Raw genomic sequence first — 21,597 nt, forward strand, 5'->3', positions numbered from 1 at the left:
AATCAACACCAGACCACAGCTCCAGTGAAACTTTACACTTCCCTTTGTTTCAACACTTCTCTCACTACGAAGCCCAACAGGATTTAAAAAGGACTTTTCTACCTGGAAAACTAAAAACCATGACGTATGAAAAATGGGAGTGGTAACAACATTTCATTTTACTAACTCCTGCCCCCCCCCTTCTTTAATCACTATTCTACTGTTGGTAAAAAAAATGCTATAAATACATCATATTTAACAAACCGTACAAAACAGATCAAGTATAAATAGGGAACTAACAGAAACAGATGGATGGTTCGTGACTGTTGAAAACTGCTGCTCGTGGTTTTCTTTTTCTGTTTATATCTAATATCTACATCATTCCATCAGTTCAAAGATACCAACACTGCCTCTGGTCCGTTTGTATCTGGATGATGTAACATTAGGATGTCTGGAGGATATTCTGATTGTTGGTTGGACACATGGAAACTGTGAAGGGTTGGCACAACATGCATTTAAATCAACACTATAACTTTTTCTACCTGAAAGCAGCAGCCATGAAAAGTGAGTCTGATGTGTGAGTGAACATGAGAAAGTTTCCTTTCTCTCCCCTGAACGTCTGTTCTCTGTGACTCTGCTGAGTGGGTTCCATCTCCGTGAGAAGAACTGACTGAGAGTCAGCTTCAACTGTCACAACCAGCTGCAGCTGAAGAGTGAAGCTGAACTGAGATCAGTTCAAACACTCTGAGTTATTAAAACCAGACTTTATCTCCAATATTCAGCAGGAAACTGTTAAAACATGAAGAGTTCTGAACAGTTTGGTGGATTTGTTACAGCTGCAGCTCTTCAGGTCAGGAAGCAGAGGACATGGGTACATATTTTCAGTCTGTGCGAGTGACACGTGTCATCGCTCGAACACAGAGCCAAACAGAGTCATCACCACATGTGGCTGCAGGGGCGCTGTTGGTCAATAAAAAAGCTGTAATAGTGTTGCTAATATTCATCTATTTTATACAAACGTTTATTTTGAATCGTAGATTGTTGTCGCTGTTGTCTTTTAAAGGCAATATGTACAAATGATTTATTTTTACATCTATACCCAGGAAAAGTGAATCCTAATCACAAGCTGTCAGATAAATGTCGCCTCATCAACGTGCAGATCAGCAGATCTACTGAAGGCCCCCAAGGCTTCAGGAAAAGACTGGATGGTCCATTGATCAGAAGGGATTTGGATTCCTGCTCTAAATGATCTCTCCAGGATGTGCCCTCCCTCTTCCTCCTCTTCCTCACTCTGTCCTTTTCTTCCTTTGTGGCGTCCTGGTCACTTCCCTGGTGAGAAGCTGGTCTTCCAGCTGCTCCAGACGAGCAGTCATCCCAGCCAGTGGGCAGTTGATTAAGTAACAAACAACACACACATGAGTATTTTTCACATCAGATATTTGTCACTTTACAAATTCAGACTTATTGATTTTCAGCAGCAGAATAATTCACACTACCGCTGACATTGAAAGTCAAAGAAACATCATCTAACTGGTTTATATGGAACCCAGTTTCTGGACACATTCGATACCAGTTGGGATGAATTTCTATATGGTTGGTAAGTGTAATACATTTATATCTGGCGTTTCTCTCTCCTTCTTCTGAATGACCACCACTCAAGTGCCTCTATGTCCTGCCTTTCTTTTCCTTCACACATCATTCACCCTGATGGAACAGCTGCCGGGACAACAGGCATCGCTTTTCAACAAACCGAGAAGATTCTTTAGTTTCACATGGTCACAAACCTCAGCTTACTTCCTCTAATATCAGAGCAGGTATTTGTTTCAAGATGTCTTTTGAAAGGATATGTTTCTGTGTGAGCTGCTCCAGGTTGCTCATGGTCGCCTGCTGGAACTCCACCAGACTCACAGGCACACGGGTCCTTCACCTCGATCTCCCCTGACTCTCCCCTGCACACACATCGCCAGTACCATCATCCACATGGACGCACATGTCACCGTATACCACGTGCTCGAGTTTCACTTCGTGATACGATCGTTAGTCACTTCAACTATTTGACCTCTCTTCACCACATCTGTCTCGATGCTGCAGTGATTTGTCACTTATCAGGAAACACTGCTGCAGTTTAAACATGTGTTTCAGGGTAAATCATGACGAAGCCTGAATGTTCCTGGGACCAACTGAAAACTGAAATACTTGAAAACAGTTAAAAACGTCTGAATCTGTTTCTTTCTTGTTAATATGTGGAATAAGGTTCAGCTATTAATATATAGTTATTCTCCCAACTGTCATGTCGCACCTTTGCCAGTAGATGGAGCCAAACAACAAGATATTAAATTACCCTGCCGGCATTATCTTCTTCTTCTTCCTGGGAATGGTTTCACGTTTGAATTTTAAAAAGACGATGTAGTTTTTACATGTTTGAGTAAAATATACAGTATGAAAAGTTGAGCTGATCCATTCAGACTTTTGCCAAATTAAGACGTAAAATGTTGAATGTCAAAAAAGAAAATGTCCTCATTGTCAAACTCTTATCACAAAGAAATGTAATTGAGACTTGATATTTGACAGTTTAACCAATAACTTCTTACTCACAGATACAACCAAGTATACAGCGCTCGAATAGAGAATTTAAAATTAAGTAAAACATTAAAAATAAATCTTTTCTGAATTGTTAATTCTATAAAATAAAACTTTTCATATTGGCAAACAGATAATAAATGTATATTAAAGAACTCTATTTTCTATGGTTTTCTTCCTTCATGTGTTAGAGTTTAGTATTTTGTGTTTATACTTAAACAAACGTGTGTTTTTCTTTGAAGCAAATAAAAACTGTTTTTTTAACGTCACGATTCTCCAATAAGCTTTGAGATCAACTTGTTTTATACTGTATGTGAATAAAACACTAACTGACAACTTACATGTCAAACTCATCCAATGAAAAGATGATCAAGGCTTTGGTCAAGTTTTCGTGAAATAGAATTTACACTCACATCAGTTTTATGTTTTGTTTTCATAGGAAGTAGTTTCTATGGTGGGAATTCCAGTGAATCCAGTTTAGACTTGATGGGAAAACCATGTTGTCTGCAGCCAGGTACTCTGGCTCTTTGCTGACACCTGTGGTCAACACTGTGACTGTTTCTACTTGGATCATTTTATACATCGAACACTGTCTAGTCAGAGAAAAGAAGGATGCAAATCTCAGCAATTATTGAAATAATAACGGTCAAACATCGATCACAATGCAGCTGTATTTCTAGATCTATAAAGCTGACACTGTACCGACTGTGCAATGTGACATGACGTGGCAGAGTTCTGCAGATGGAGTCACACATTCAGCTCCAACACGAAAATATAACAACCTTCAAATCACAGGAGGAAACATGGGGTTTGAGCTCGGCTTCATTTGATGGAGTTGGGCAGTTTGGGAGTTTTACATTTAACAAACTATTGACGGATCAGACCATTCCCAGAAGGGAAACACGTCTTCATCGTGTTCACATGATGAAGACGAGTTTGATTCCAGAGTTTCTGAGGCTCATTTAAACATCATGAAAACTAACATTGTACGGCTCAGTCCCAGGAGACGCTCACAGTCAGGACTCAGTGTTAAAGTGAACATCTGGATTCAGGACATGACTTATGCTTTGACTGGGATGTGCTGCTGTTATACTACAGCGCCACCTGTGGGTCAAAAGTAGAAAAGCCACCACCGCTCTGCACCTGATGCAGAAATGAAAACGTCCCATTTTTAAGTCCAGAGTTTTGATCTTTTGTGTCAAAGACAAAACTCTGATTTTAAACTCAAAGTGATTTCAATGTGTTTTACTTGTGGAACTAAATCAATTTGTGACGTGAACGTGAACTTTAAGATCATAAACAAACATATACACAGAATGTGGTTCTACACACATGGAGACATACTGAGGGACAAAGGTGGACAATAATAAAGACAAACTTAAATACACTGTATGTGACTCTTTACAGAGGGTTTATATATTCTGCTTGTGTTGTGTCATTTCAATAAACACACTCTTCATGTGAATAAACACAATCGGGCAGGAAGGTTGCTGGTTTGAATCCGGTTCAGATGGGGTCTTCTGTGTGGAGTCTGCATGTTCTCCCCGTGTTTTCTCCAGGTGCTCCGGCTTCATCTCACAAACACATGCAGATTAGGGTTGTGTAGATTGAGACTACACACAAGCTGCTGCTGCTTCAGCCTCTGATCCTCAGGACACAGCTCAGCCTCCGTCCACACACACTGTCCTTCACACTCACCTTCACAAAGATCACCACCAACTGTTGAGAGAAGAAGACATCAGTGTTACAGAGACTCACTTCATCAGCTGTGAGTCAGTGATGCAGCACATCCAGTAGAAAGAGCAGCAGGGACTTCAGTCCTGTTCAGGAGGTGGAGCAGCTTCCTCTCTGCTTCATGTTCACGTGTTGGAATGAACACGCGAAGAGCTATGTGTTTCCTCTGCATGTCAAAGTGCAGAGTGGACACTGAGAGGTGGATTTACTGGGCTGTTACAGGTGAAGACATGTTTGACTGTGTGTTGATGAACATCTGCTTCTGACAAACTGGGACCAGATGAGACAGATGCACCTCAGCAGAGGTTCTGCTCTGTATAAAGAGCTCCCTGGTTACTATGGTGATGAGGAGAGGCTTCAGTCCCACTGGGTCTCAGAGCTGTGACAAAGATCCACCTGATCAGTTCTTCACTGATGAAGTGAGAGAACAAACCGTTCCAGATCAGATGAAGACGACACTGTCTCTGTTCTCGTGTGAGGCTGTCAGCTGTGGTCCAGCCATTTCCTGTTCACATGAAAACAACAACAACTGTCGTCTTCACGTCAACTCAATCAAATGATCCCAAGCAGCTGTGGCTCGCCTGATTGGCCGACTGTTGTCTCTCTGTGTCTCTGTCCACCCTGACGTCTGTCCTCATTGTCCTCTCACAGCTTCACTGAGGAAACACTGAGGCCCGGAACTACGAAGACACTTCAACATGTCCAGAGATCTTTCTGGGAGATCCAGCTCAACTGAACCTGACAGACACAGTCAGGCTAAGGTCAAGAATAAGACGCTGGTTATCAACTCGTTAAGTGAACCCAGGTTTTCCTCAACGAGATCTGAGCGTGCACATAAAAGGGGCGGGGTTTACTGTGTAAGACCAATCACAGACACATGGACAGTTTGACTGACAGCAGAGCCTCATTTCACAACCAGGATCAAACTGTTCTATAATAAAAATCAGAGAGAACAAACACATATTCAGAATAAAAGAAATCCTCAGCTACAGCTGCTAAATGCAGGAAGAACAGCTGGTGAAACATCTGGGGACTGTGGTCAATGTGTAAGTTACAGCGCCCAGGCATTTGGTAAAAATATATTACGTGACTGCCGACATAATAACGTGTGAACGAGATAACAACTCGAGGCCACGAGATCTGAATCTGTTGGTTACTAACAAGACGAGTGGAAGACACACACTGTCTCACTGTCTCTGAGGACACACACTGACTCTGAGGACACACACTGTCTCACTGTCTCTGAGGACACACACTGTCTCACTGTCTCTGAGGACACACTGTTTCTGAGGACACACACTGTCTCACTGTCTCTGAGAACACACACTGACTCTGAGGACACACTGTCTCTGAGGACACACACTGTCTCACTGTCTCTGAGGACACACACTGACTCCCTGGAGGACACACACTGTCTCTGAGGACACACACTGTCTCACTGTTCCTGAGGACACACACTGTCTCACTGACTTGAGACACACACTGTCTTACTGTCTTTGAGGACACACTGTTCTCTGAGGACACACACTGTCTCACTGTCTGAGGACACACTGTCTCACTGACTCTGAGGACACACTGTCTCTGAGGACACACACTGTCTGCGAGGACACACACGTCTCACTATTGATGAGGACAGACACTGTTCACTGTCTCTGAGGACACACACTGTCTCACTGACTCTGAGGACACACACTGTCTCACTTACTCTGAGGACACACACTGTCTCACTGACTCTGAGGGCACACACTGTCTCACTGACTCTGAGGACACACACTGTCTCACTGACTCTGAGGGCACACACTGTCTCACTGTCTCTGAGGACACACACTGTCTCACTGAATGAGGACACACTGTCTCACTGACTCTGAGTGACACACACTGTCTCACTGACCAGAGGACAAACACTGTCTCACTGGACTCTGAGGACACACACTTTATCTGAGTGGTCATTACCACTGTCTCACTTATCTGAGGACACACACTGTCTCACTGACTCTGAGGACACACACTGTCTCCCTGTCTCTGAGGACACACACTGTCTCCCTGTCTCTGAGGACACACACTGTCTCACTGACTCTGGGGACACACACTGTCTCTGAGGACACACACTGTCTCACTGTCTCTGAGGACACACTGTCTCACTGTCTCTGAGGACACACATTCCCGGGAGGACACACTGTCTCACTGTCTCTGAGGACACACTGCCCTGAGGACACACACACTGTCTAATTGACTCTGGAGGACACACTGTCTCACTCGGTTCCCTGAGACAATACACACTCTGTCTCACTGACTCTGGAGGACACACACTGACCCTGAGGAAACACACTGCCTCACTGATTCTGAGGACACACACTGTCTTTGAGGACACAATTGTCTCACTGAGTCTGAGGACACACACTGTCTCTGAGGACACAACAGTCTCACTGACTCTGAGGACACACAGTCTCTGAGGACACAAACTGACTGCACTGACTGAGGACACACACTGTCTCTGAGGACACACACTGACTGCACTGACTCTGAGGACACAAACTGTCTCTGAGGACACACAATGACTCTGAGGACACACAATGACTCTGAGGACACACACTGACTCACTGACTCCGAGGACGCACACTGACTCACTGTCTCTGAGGACACACTGTCTCTGAGGACAAACACTGTCTCTGAGGACACACACTGTCTCACTGACTCTGAGGAGACACACTGTATCTGAGGACACACACTGTCTCACTGACTGAGGACACACACTGTCTCTGAGGAAACACACTGTCTCACTGACTCTGAGGACCCACACTGTCTCCCTGTCTCTGAGGACACACACACTGTATCTGAGGACAAAGACTGTCTCACTGTCTCTGAGGACACACACTGACTCTGACGACACACACTGTCTCACTGACTCTGAGGACACACACTGTCTCACTGACTCTGAGGACCCACACTGTCTCCCTGTCTCTGAGGACACACACACTGTATCTGAGGACAAAGACTGTCTCACTGTCTCTGAGGACACACACTGACTCTGACGCACACACACTGCTCACTGACTCTGAGGACACACACTGTCTCACTGACTCTGAGGACACACACTGTCTCTGAGGACACACACTGTCTCACTGAATCTGAGGACACACACTGTCTCACTGACTCTGGAGGACACACACTGTCTCTGAGGACACACACTGTCTCTGACTCTGAGGACACTGTTCTGAGGACACACACTGTCTCACTGACTCCGAGGACGCACACTGTCTCCCTGTTCCCTGAGGACACACACTCGTATCTGGATGACACACACTGTCTCACTGACTTTTGAGGACACACTGTCTCTGAGGACACAAACTGACTCACTGTCTCTGAGGACACACTGTCTCTGAGGACACACACTGTCTCACTGTCTCTGGAGGACACACACTTTATCTGGAGGACAAACACTGGTCTCACTGTCTCTGAGGACACACACTGTCTCACTGTCTCTGAGGACACACACTGACTCTGAGGACACACACCTTATTCACTGTCTTTGAGGACACACTGTCTCACTGACTCTGAGGACACACACTGTCTCTGAGGACAAACACTGTCTCTGAGGACACACACTGACTCACTGTCTCTGAGGTCACACTGCCTCTGAGGACAAACACTGTCTCTGAGGACACACACTGTCTCACTGACTCTGAGGACACACTGTCTCTGAGGACACACACTGACTCACTGTCTCTGAGGACACACACTGTCTATGAGGACACACTGACTTGAGACACACACTGACTCACTGTCTCTGAGGACACACACTGTCTATGAGTGACAATACACTGACTCTGAGGACACACTGTCTCTGGAGGACACACTGACTCACTGTCTCTGAGGACACACACTGACTGACTGTCTCTGAGGACACACACTGTTCATGAGACACACACTGACTCTGGAGTGGACACACACCGACTCACTGTCTTCTGGGGACACACTGTCTCTGTGGACACACACTGTCTCACTGACTTGAGGACACACACTGTCTCTGAGGACACAAACTGACTCACTGTCTCTGAGGACACACACTGTCTCTGAGGACACACACTGTCTCACTGTCTCTGAAGACACACAGTGTCTCACTGTATCTGAGGAAACACACTGTCTCTGAGGACACACTGACTCTGAGGACACACTGTCTCACTGTCTCTGAGGACACACAATGTCTCACTGACTCTGAGGACACACACTGTCTCTGAGGACACACACTGACTCTGGGGACACACCTTATCTCACTGTTCCTTGGAGGACACACTGCCTCACTGACTCTGAGGACACACACTGTCTCTGAGGACAAACACTGTCTCTGAGGACACACTGTCTCTGAGGACAAACACTGTCTCTGAGGACACACACTGTCTCACTGGACTCTGAGGACACACTGTCTCTGAGGACACACACTGACCTCACTGTCTCTGAGGACACACACTTACTCACTGTCTCTGAGGACACACACTGTCTATGAGGACACACACTGACTCTGAGGACACACACTGACTCACTGTCTCTGAGGACACACACTGACTCACTGTCTCTGAGGACACACACTGTCTATGAGGACACAAACTGACTCTGAGGACACACACTGACTCACTGTCTCTGGGGACACACTGTCTCTGTGGACACACACTGTCTCACTGACTCTGAGGACACAGACTGTCTCTGAGGACACAAACTGTCTCACTGTCTCTGAGGACACACACTGCCTCACTGTCTCTGAGGACACACACTGTCTCACTGTCTCTGAGGACACACTGTCTCACTGTCTCTGAGGACACACTGTCTCTGAGGACACACACTGTCTCACGGTCTCTGAGGACACACACTGTCTCACTGACTCTGAGGACACACTGTCTCACTGACTTTGAGGACACACACACTGTCTCACTGACTTTGAGGACACACACACTGTCTCACTGACTCTGAGGACACACACTGTCTCACTGTCTGAGGACACCCACTGACTCTGAGGACACTGCCTCACTGTCTCTGAGGACACTGTCTCACTGACTCTGAGGACACACTGTCTCACTTACTCTGAGGACACACACTGTCTCACTGACTCTGAGGGCAATACACTGTCTCACTGGACTCTGGAGGACACACACTGTCTCACTGACTCTGAGGGCACACACTGTCTCACTGTCTCTGAGGACACACACTGTCTCACTGAATGGGGACACACACTGTCTCACTGACTCTGAGGACACACACTGTCTCACTGACTCAGAGGACAAACACTGTCTCACTGACTCTGAGGACACACACACTTTATCTGAGGACACACACTGTCTCACTTTATCTGAGGACACACACTGTCTCACTGGACTTGAGACACACACTGTCTCCCTCTGTCTCTGAGGACACACTGTCTCCTGTCTCTGGAGGACACTGCCTCACTGACTGGGGATAATACACTGCTCCTGAGGACACACTGTCTCACTGTCTCTGAGGACACACTGTCTCACTGTCTCTGAGGACACAGTCTTCTGAGGACACACACTGTCTCACTGTCTCTGAGGACACACACTGTGTCTGAGGACACACACTGTCTAATTGACTTCTGAGGACACACACTGTCTCACTGTTCTGAGGACACACTGTCTCACTGTCTCTGAGGACACACACTGTCTCACTGACTCTGAGACACACACTGACCCTGGGAGGAAACACACTGCCTCACTGATTCTGAGACACACTGTCTTTGAGGACACAATTGTCTCACTGACTCGAGGACACACTGTCTCTGAGGACACAACAGTCTCACTGACTCTGAGGACACACAGTCTCTGAGGACACAAACTGACTGCACTGACTGAGGACACACACTGTCTCTGAGGACACACACTGACTGCACTGACTCTGAGGACACAAACTGTCTCTGAGGACACACAATGACTCTGAGGACACACACTGACTCACTGACTCCGAGGACGCACACTGTCTCCCTGTCTCTGAGGACACACACCTTATCTCACTGTCTTTGAGGACACACTGACTCACTGTCTCTGAGGACACACTGTCTCTGAGGACAAACACTGTCTCTGAGGACACACACTGTCTAATTGACTCTGAGGACACACACTGTCTCACTGTCTCTGAGAACACACACTGTCTCACTGACTCTGAGGACACACACTGACCCTGAGGAAACACACTGCCTCACTGATTCTGAGGACACACACTGTCTTTGAGGACACAATTGTCTCACTGAGTCTGAGGACACACACTGTCTCTGAGGACACAACAGTCTCACTGACTCTGAGGACACACAGTCTCTGAGGACACAAACTGACTGCACTGACTGAGGACACACACTGTCTCTGAGGACACACACTGACTGCACTGACTCTGAGGACACAAACTGGCCCTGAGGACACACAATGACTCTGAGGACACACAATGACTCTGAGGACACACTGACCACTGACTCCGAGAGGACGCACACTGTCTCCCTGTCTCTGAGGACACACACCTTATCTCACTGTCTTGAGGACACACTGACTCACTGTCTCTGAGGACACTGTCTCTGAGGACAAACACTGCCCCCTGAGGACACACACTGTCTCACTGACTCTGAGGACACACACTGTCTCTGAGAAACACACTGTCTCACTGACTCTGAGGACCCACACTGTCTCCTGTCTCTGAGGACACACACACTGTATCTGAGGACAAAGACTGCCACTGTCTCTGAGGACACACACTGGACTTGACCCACACACACACTCTCACTGACTCTGGAGGACACACTGTCTCACTGGACTCTGAGGACACACTGTCTCTGGGAGACACACACTGTCTCACTGAATCTGAGGACAAACACTGTCTCACTGACTCTGAGGACACACACTGTCTCTGAGGACACACACTGTCTCTCTGACTCTGAGGACACACACTGTCTCTGAGGACACACACTGTCTCACTGACTCCGAGGACGCACACTGTCTCCCTGTCTCTGAGGACACACACACTGTATCTGATGACACACACTGTCTCACTGACTCTGAGGACACAGACTGTCTCTGAGGACACAAACTGACTCACTGTCTCTGAGGACACACACTGTCTCTGAGGACACACACTGTCTCACTGTCTCTGAGGACACACACACTTTATCTGAGGACAAACACTGTCTCACTGTCTCTGAGGACACACACTGTCTCACTGTCTCTGAGGACACACACTGACTCTGAGGACACACACCTTATCTCACTGTCTTTGAGGACACACTGTCTCACTGACTCTGAGGACACACACTGCCTCTGAGGACAAACACTGTCTCTGAGGACACACTGACTCACTGTCTCTGAGGTCACACTGCCTCTGAGGACAAACACTGCCCTGAGGACACACACTGTCTCACTGGACTCTGAGGACACACTGTCTCTGGAGGACACACACACTGACTCACTGTCTCTGGAGGACACACTGTCTATGAGGACACACACTGACTCTGAGGACACACTGTCTCTGAGGACACACACTGACTCACTGTCTCTGAGGACACACACTGTCTATGAGGACACACTGACTCTGAGGACACACTGTCTTGAGACACACACTGACTCACTGTCTCTGAGGACACACACTGACTCACTGTCTCTGAGGACACACACTGTCTATGAGGACACACACTGACTCTGAGGACACACACTGACTCACTGTCTCTGGGGACACACTGTCTCTGTGGACACACACTGTCTCACTGACTCTGAGGACACAGACTGTCTCTGAGGACACAAACTGACTCACTGTCTCTGAGGACACACTGTCTCTGAGGACACACACTGTCTCACTGTCTCTGAAGACACACAGTGTCTCACTGTATCTGAGGAAACACACTGTCTCTGAGGACACACTGACTCTGAGGACACACACTGTCTCACTGTCTCTGAGGACACACAATGTCTCACTGACTCTGAGGACACACACTGTCTCTGAGGACACACACTGACTCTGGGGACACACACCTTATCTCACTGTCTTTAAGGACACACTGTCTCACTGACTCTGAGGACACACACACTGTCTCTGAGGACACACACTGTCTCTGAGGACACACTGTCTCTGAGGACAAACACTGTCTCTGAGGACACACACTGTCTCACTGACTCTGAGGACACACTGTCTCTGAGGACACACACTGACTCACTGTCTCTGAGGACACACACTTACTCACTGTCTCTGAGGACACACACTGCTCCATGAGGACACACTGACTGGAGGACACACACTATTCACTGTCTCTGGAGGACACACACTGACTCACTGCCCTGAGGACACACACTGTCTAAGGACACACACTGACTCTGAGACACACACTGACTCACTGCTCCTGGGGACACACTGTCTCTGTGGACACACACTGTCTCACTGACGGAGGACACAGACTGTCTCTGGAGACACAACTGTCTCACTGTCTCTGAGACACACACTGCCTCACTGTCTCTGAGGACACACACTGTCTCACTGTCTCTGAGGACACACTGCCCTGAGGACACACACTGTCTCACTGTCTCTGAGGACACACACTGTGGTGGACACCCTGACATCACTCCTCAATAGAAACACATGGACCTATCTTTCAGGAAGCTGACTGAGTATCTGGTGTTTTGGTGACAGGATGAGTCTGGAGAGATTGAGATGTTCTGGGTGAGTTAGGAGATCAACTGAACCAACCAGACGTTGATTTAAACTTCCCTTATCCCTGCCCCTTTAAGAGAGTGTGCACCACACAACAGTGAGAGTCACTGTGGTCAGTGGGCGGAGTCAATACGGGTTGACTCCAACTTAACCTGGAGCAGGTTAGCCGCTCATCAGAAGTTACCATGGTGATTTACTCAAGAAGTGGACGAGTCAGAGACTGAAAAACTAAACCTGAAGTTAACCTGATAACCACAAACTGCTTTCTGGTAGCACAGACCCTGGATCTGTGATACTGACTGTGTTTAGTAACATACTGATGAAAGCAGCGTGACTGACTCCAACCATCTACTGACCTCAGAGTCTCCAGTCGACAGGTTGAACTCTGCTGTAGATCAAGCAGCTCCTTCACCTCTGGAGTCCTGCAGGTCGTTGTATCTCAGATCCAGTTGTCTCAGATGAGAGGGGTTTGACCAGAGCTGAAGCCAGAGAAGAACAGCTGATCTCCGACAGTCTGCAGTCCTTCAACCTGGATAAGAATAAAACTTAACTGTAAATTAAACTGAGTTCATGTGTGAAAATAACAGACACATATTGATGTCACACAGACTCATAACATGGAAGATAAATATGAACAGACATGTTGACTAAAAACGAGTCCGATTCAGGAACAAATACATTATTTGGGACCCGGCCCTGTCCTGCAGATCAGCTTTAGAAATCCAGAACTAAACTCAGTGTTTTAACAAGTAGCTGAATATTTAAAATGTCACAAATTAATGAATGGGATTCAAGTTATGTATGAAGAGGAATTATGTTAAATTAGAATTAAATGAGATAAATTGTGTATAAATGCTGTTTATAGATATGAGATCTACAAAAGTCAGTCAGTGAACTGACCTCAGAGTCTCCAGCTCCACAGGTTGGACTCTGTAGAAAATACACAGCTCCTTCACTCCTGAGTCCTGCAGGTTGTTACATCAGGATCCAGCCTTTCTCAGATGAGAGGGGCTTGACCTCAGAGCCGAAGCCAGAGAAGAACAGCTGATCTCTGACAGTCTGCAGCTCAACCTGGATAAAGAAATATGAATATTAGAATGTGTCCTCCTGTTGTTGTGGATCGTCATGTCAACACAGACTCTCAACATGCTGCTGACCTCAGTCCAGTCTGTGACCTGAAGATAAATATCAGATCAGACATGTTGGACCATTGTTTCATTCATCTCCTTCTTCTCTGTGCTTGGTCACTGAGCAGGTTTGTAATTAAACACTGTTTAAAGTGATGGCTCCCTGACAGTCACTTCCTGTTTGTTTCTATACTTAACAACCGTCCAACGGTTTCAATAAGAATGTGTCTTATTCTGAAACCTGAGGAGGACGAGTGCTCGGCCTCAGTCCACATGTTATTTACTGGACACTTTTAGTGATCAGGAGCAGGTGAGTGCAGGTGAATGGAGTTGGATGAGGTGGACGTGACTGACAGGCTGGGTGAGGGACAGATGACTGAGGACAGGAGCAGAGCAGAATCCGAGACAATTTAAATAAATACGACCTAATAAGAAAGAAAGTCTGAAAGGTGAACAAGATTTAAGGACCTCAGAGCTTCCAGTCGACAGTTTGGGACTCTCCAGTCCAGAACACAGCAGCTTCACTCCTGAATCCTGCAGCTTGTTGTCACCAGATCCAAGCTCCCTTCAGATGTGAGGGGTCTGACTTCAGAGCTGAGACCACGACTTCACAGTGAGTCTCTGAGAGCTGACAACTACCGAGTCTGTAATTAAAGAAAATATCAAATCTGTGAGAATTAAATCAGAAACACATCATTCATACAAAACGTGATCATTTGACCTCACCTTGGTAAATCCCCTTTTGTTAAAAATCCTCAAGAGAATCCTTCAGATTTTGGTCCAAGCGTTCATTCAGACTAACAGAGAAACTCATTAGAGATTCAGGTGTCAAAGGTCAAAGGTCAAAGGTCAAGCAGTCACAGAACATGTTCATGGCTCCTGAACATGATATCTCAAGCTCCGGTTCTTTAGGGATTTCTTCACATTTTGACTCAAAGATAAACTGATTAGATTTCAGTGGTCAGCTGTCAAAGGTCACAGTGACCCCATATTATTGTGAAGTCCACATGTCAGGAACCTGAGGACGGACACTGCACTGGTTGGTGGTGGCGCATAAACGCAGGGTGGGGACCAGTTTCTGACAAGAAAGAAGAAGAAACTATATTTACTACTTCTTCAGTTTAAAGGAACCGTCAGTGATTCTCATCCAAAACACTGATTCAGTGATCGTCTCCTCACACTGTGCTAGCTGTTTGCTCATATATATATTTATATATATACCCTGGTATGATGTGTTGATTATTGTATAAACTGTATATATATACACACACACACACACACACACACACACACACACACACACACACACACACGTGTCTTTGGGTTTGTGGAGGAAGCTGAGAACCCAGAGAAAACCCTGCAGACACCAGGAGAACCTCCTCCTCACAGAAAGGTTGCACTCAACAGTGTTGACCACTGCAACACCATGCTGCCTCAAACACTGAGAACCATTTAACACTGAGTGGATTTGAAGAACTACTCATCTCCACTGATTGAACATGTTATTGATCATGTCTGGACTCACAGAGCCTTCCTGCAGTTCCTCACAGCTGATCAGTCTCCGTCGACCCTGGTCTGATGTTGAACTTCTTTCAGGTCCAACTCATCCAGAACCTCCTCTGACATCTGCAGCATGTAGGCCAGAGCTGAGCAGTGATGACAGAGAGTTTATCCTCTGATTTGTTCTCTGACGTCAGGAACTTCTTTCTTGATTCTAAGTTGGGATGAACTGAGTGGTCGTTCATCTCAGTCAGACAGTGGAAGATGTTGATGCTTCTGTCAGAGAAATGTCATCACTTCATCTCCTTCAGGTTGTTGATGACTCTCTGATGATCTCTGGATTGTTCCTGTCCGGCCCAGCAGGCCTCAAGACTCTCTTGGCCGGGCCTCCAGACTGAGGGCCGGGTGGGAATGAAGCGAACAAACAGGTCCAGATGACCATTTGTACTGGTGGGAGGGATTTCTTCATGGTTCTCTTCAGGAGGTCATCCAGGGAGAAGGTACTGTCTGTGTCCCCATGTTCCCAAGAAGTTGCTGGGAGTTCTCCTGTGTTCCTCTTGGTGTAACAGGAACATGTAATGCAGCCAGAAACCCTGAACGCTCAGATGAACAAAAGCAGCAGACTGATTTCTGGAAGATCACACACTCTCTTCTCGAAGACCTCAGTACAAACTCCGAGTACACCGAGGCCTCTGTGACATTAAGACCACACTGGGCCCAGGCCTTCTTTGATAGAATAAACATGATGCTTCCTTCCTCCAGATGTTCAAACGCCAGCCTCCCCAGCTTCAGGAGAACGTCCCTGTCAGCCTCCGTCAGCTGCTGTGGAGTCGTCCCATGTCCCTCACCGCATTCTGTTCTTCCTCTTTGTCTGAACCAGCAGGAAGTGTGAGTACAGGTCAGTCAGGTCTTGGGCAGCTCTCTCTCTGGTCTGTGGTCAAATATGTGCTCCAGAACTGTAGCACTGATCCAGCAGAAGACTGGGATTTGGACACATGATGTGGAGGCTCTGGACGTCTTGATGTGTGAGATGATTCTGCTGCACAGCTCTTCATCACTGAATCTCCTCCTGAAGTACTTCCTCCTTCAAGGCCAGTGAAGCCTCGTACTTCTGTGACTCTGTCAACACATGTAGGAGGGACTGACACGCCGCAGGTCTGAGGTTATCCAGACGAGAGCCGAGGGAAGCAGATTCCCCCCGGATGAGGTTTGTCAGCAGCACGTTGACTGATGACCTCTGTGTGACATCAGACACAAGCTCCTGTGGTTGAAGTCCAGAGGAGTCTGCTATCCAGGCCAAAGATGAACAAAGGTTTACAGACAGCGAGCGCCTCTGCCGTGAGCTTGTAACGCTGGATGGAAAACACGGAGCAGCGTGAGAAGACGCTGCTGGTCCTTCACCAGGTTCAGCCTTCCCTGAACGAAAGCACAGTCAGCAGACCCACATCTTGGTTTTCTAAACCCTCGGCCCAGTCCAGAGCGAACTTCTGCACCGAGAAGGTTTTTCCAACGCCAGCGACGCCGTTGGTCAGGACGACTCTGATGCTGCTCTGCTGGTCAGTTGAGGCTTTAAAGATGTCGTGGCACTTGATGGGAGGTCAGTGGGAGGCTCTTCATCTTGGAAGCCGCCTCAAGCTGCCTCACCTCATGTTGAGTATTAACCCTCTTCACTCTGTCCCTCTGTGATGTAGAGCTCAGTGTAGATCCTGTTGAGGAGTGGTTCACTTCCTGTTTCATCAGCTCCTTCAGCCACATGTTCACATCTCCCTCCTCACACTGGAGCTTTTATGTTCATCTGAAACCTCCTAAGACCACATCTGCTGAAAGACAAGAAACAATGTCTGAGACAGAGAATCTGAGAATCTGGGCTGATTGTTTTCATCAGATACAGAAACTACAGAAAATAAAAGCTTTAACTTTGTGCTTTTATAACGATGTTAAATGCTGATGCTGTATGAAGGAACAAAATAAAACCACATGTGCTGTTGTCATGAAGACATCAGCAGACACATGTACAGTGCTGCTCTGACCGGCTGTCTGAGCTCCAGCTCCGTTCTGGATCTTGTCCACACTGGGGACAGGAGAGCCCCCAAAGAACCAGACTGGTCCTGGCATGAGGTGATGCACTGTCTGCAGAACCAGTGTCCAGCCAGCTGGTGGAGACTGGATCCTTCAGACGCCCTGACACGGCACAGCAGGACGAATTGCTCCTCCTCAGAAACATGACTCTCTCTCTCTGTGAAGACATTTCTGGATAACTCATGTCCCAGTCACAGGTTGTCATTACTTCTGTCAAGGAGGTTTTGTTTTCACCTGGCATGTTTGTGTGTTGGCTGGTTCAAGTAGTGGATTATAAAAACGACAGATTACCAGTAGTAAACTTGTGGAAGGTTGTGGTCTGTGAACCAGATCGGGGGTTCTCTTCACAGACATGTTCAGAGGACTGATGTTTACCAGTGTGTGGAATTTTGCAGATCCAACCAAATGAGTCTCTAGTGGAATCTCAAAGTGGTTTGCAAGGAGCGTGTTGGTTCTTGGTGGAGGTCTGAGCTCTTTGAGTGATTCTGAGAGATTAGTCACCAACTTCAATGAAGCTGTGTCCTAATGCAGGGGCCACACTAGAGGAAACTAATCCTCTTTCAGAGCAGGTCACAGCAGAAACAGTCTCTTACCTGTGTGTGAGGGTCCAGGTTCATTACTGAAGACTAGAGGTTGTTCCATGGACATGTCACTCTTCAGAGACACACAGCTGGACCCTGGAGACTTGCTCTCAGTCTGTGGTCCTGACCTCTGCAAACACAAACATGCTTTTATTCAGGAACACATCATTCACTGTCTATTCTCTGAGGATTCAGTTTGAGGTTCACATGTTTGGAGTATAGTTCTTACTTGTGTGTGAGGGTCCAATCTTGCTCTGAAATGTCCTCTGGCCCATGTTACACTGCCGCGTGCCTGCCAGTTGTGCTTCAGGCCACGCTGTTTTTCTAGATGTTCATACCTGGTCTGTTTCCTTCTCGCTCTGCGCTCAGTTTATTAGCAGAACGAGAAGGAAACTGGTCTGTTTCCTTCAGAACACAGTGAAATGATCTTTCTCACCAGTTTCAATGTTTATCTGTTGAAAACATCACAAACACAAATATTTGCAACACTTCCTGTAGCCTACCCATTTTCAAATAAAAGCACTCCAGCGTTTCTGTCGACTGAATCAATTAATTTATTCTTCATAGTTTGTAGTACTGGTATTTATTTGAGTACACAGGACTACTTATATACAAGGAAATACAGTGATCCCATCAGAAACCTCAGGAAGGAAGTAGTTTCATTAAAAGTAAAAACTTCAGGTGAAGGACAATAGGCTCTCTCTCTCTCTCTCTCTCTCTCTCTCTCTCTCTCTCTCTCCGCCTCTCTCTCTGTCTCTCTCTCTCTCTCTCTCCGCCTCTCTCTCTCTGCCCTCTCGCTCTCTCTCTCTCTCTCTCTCTCTCTCTCTCTCTCTCTCTCTCTCGCCTCTCTCTCTCTCTCTGCCTCTCCTCGCTCTCCTGACAGGTGACCACAGGTAGCCTTTTTTATTTATTCAGCCATTTATTCAGCCAGTTTCAACCATTTCATTGAGAACATTATTAAATTAATAATATGAATATATTTTTTAGGGTACCAGCCAATAAGGGTGTGGAGGTGGACTATTGTACAAGTACAATAATAAAGTTCCCCTTCATGTAATATTGGTTTATGTCATTTGTAAATCCACCAATAAACCTGCATAGCCATAAACAAACATTGAATAAAAAAGTATTTTTGCAACTTGAGCATTTCCTGATCTACACTCAGACCAATCAACTACATTAAAAGTGAATCATCATGCTTGTAAAAGTTCATGTGTCCTTCAACCCCCTGCCACTAAGAGAAGGAAACTCAACATCTAGTATCATGTCTACGCTATAAAGGCTGGAAATGAATTACAGAACTTTATAGATGCAACACTGAGCACATCAGTCAGCAGCTTGAAGCAGCACTCTGTATCTCCACCCAGTTCATGGCTTTTGTGCCCAAATGAAGGTCAAACACAAGCTCTTCAACTTTATATTCACTTTAAAAACTCACACAAAACCAGTGTGTGTGTGTGTGTGTGTGTGTGTGTGTGTGTGTGTGTGTGTGTGTGTGTGTGTGTGTGTGTGTGTGTGTGTGTGTGTGTGTACTTGGAGCCAGTAGGTCGATGTTCTCTTCGCCAGTGAGTCCAGAGTTTACTGGGATTCAGTGAAGAGCCTCCGGTTGGTGAGATCACGCAACGTGGCGATTGTGAAAACACGTTTCGTTAGTTGCCCACTTGATGAATAGATGTGATGAAGACAAAGAAATCCGTGAGCACTCTGTGAATTGTCTTGAAGGCTCTTTGTTCCAGACCTGCTGTTTGACTTTTCTCTGAGATGTTTTTCTTCTCGTTACATCTGGTTTGTCACAGAGGAAATGATCCACACACACACACACACACACACACACACACACACACACACACACACACACACACACACACACACACACACACACACACACACACAAACACACACACAGAGTCACGTGATTTGTGCAACTGCAGAGCGGAGGAGGAGGAGCAGCCAGTGAAAGTGAAAGTGTTCAGACTTGTTCTAAATAACAAGGAGCAGATGGAGGAGACGTGAAGTTCGAGGCTGGTGAGTGTTCAAAGCAACATTTATATTATTCATTCATATTATTTTACAGTCAGTGACTGTGTTTTTCTACTGATCCCCAGAGACAGATGTGAACAGCAGGTCTGGAACAAAGAGCCTTCAAAGGACTAATTCACAGAGTTAACTCACAGTTTCACTTTTATCTTCATCACATCTGTTCATCAAGTGTTTAATAACAGAACGTTTTCACAATCATACGTTACAGCAGTGGTCACCAACCAGTGGAGAGTCTTCACTGTGATCCCAGTAAAGCTCGACTCACTGGCTGAGGTGAGGAACATCGACCTGCAGAGCCAGGTACACACACACACACACACACACACACACACACACACACGCGCACACACACACACACACGCACACACACACACACACACACGCGCGCGCACACACACACACACACACACACACACACACACACACACACACACACACACACACACACACACACTGGCTTTGTGTGAAAGCCAGTGAATATAAAGTTGAAGAGCTTGTGTTTGACCTTCATTTGGGCACAAAGCCATAGAACTGGGTGGAGATACAGAGTGCTGCTTCGTTGCCATCGATGTGCTCCTCAGGTGTTACTGTCTATAAAGTTCTGTAATTCATTTCCAGCCTTTAAGACGCGAACATGATACTAGATGCTGAGCTTCCTTCTCTTAGTGGCAGGGGGTGGAAGGACACATGAACTTTTGCAAGCTTGTATTAATTCACTTTAATGTAGTTGATTGGTCTGAGGTAGATCAGGAAATGCCTTTGCTTATTTGCTGTATTTCCTTGTATATACTTGGTCCTGTGTACTCAAATAAATACCAGTACTACAACCATGAAGCCGCATCTATTTCTACAATAAAAACATTAAAAAATAAATGAATAGATTCAGTTCCATGAAACGCTGGAGTGCTTATTTGGAAATGGGTAGGTTACAGAAGCGTTAAAATATTTGTGTTTGTGACGTTTCAACAGATAAACATTGAAACTGGTGTGAAAGATCATCACTGTGTTCTGCTGTAAACTGAGCGCAGACGAGAAGGAAATAGACCAGACCTTGAACATCTAGGAAGAGCAGCGTGCCTGAACCACACCGAGCCGCAGCCGCCCGGGTGTAATATGGACGAGGACATTTCAGAGCAAGCTGGACCCTCACACACAAAGTAAGAGACCTGCTCCAAACATGTGAAGCTCCAAACTGAATCCTCAGAGAATGAACCAGTGAATGATGTGTTCTGGAATAAAAACATGTTTGTGTTTGCAGAGGTCAGGACCACAGACTGAGAGCAGAGTCTCCA

The 21,597-nt window shown here is 46.4% G+C and overlaps 1 protein-coding gene across 1 annotated transcript in view; it reads right to left on the reverse strand.

Annotated features, from left to right (window-relative positions):
* The window catches only part of LOC118104599 (matrilin-4-like), a 27,201-nt gene extending 9,481 nt beyond the window's left edge, over positions 1–17,720 (reverse strand). Inside the window, exon 1 of the mRNA XM_047339298.1 lies at positions 17,636–17,720. Within this exon, the coding sequence (XP_047195254.1) occupies positions 17,636–17,720 (85 nt within the window). The remainder of the gene's footprint in view (positions 1–17,635) is intronic.
* Positions 17,721–21,597: the final 3,877 nt, after the last annotated feature.

The sequence above is a fragment of the Hippoglossus stenolepis genome, chromosome 3 (genome assembly GCF_022539355.2).
Source record: "Hippoglossus stenolepis isolate QCI-W04-F060 chromosome 3, HSTE1.2, whole genome shotgun sequence".
Taxonomy (NCBI): domain Eukaryota; kingdom Metazoa; phylum Chordata; class Actinopteri; order Pleuronectiformes; family Pleuronectidae; genus Hippoglossus; species Hippoglossus stenolepis.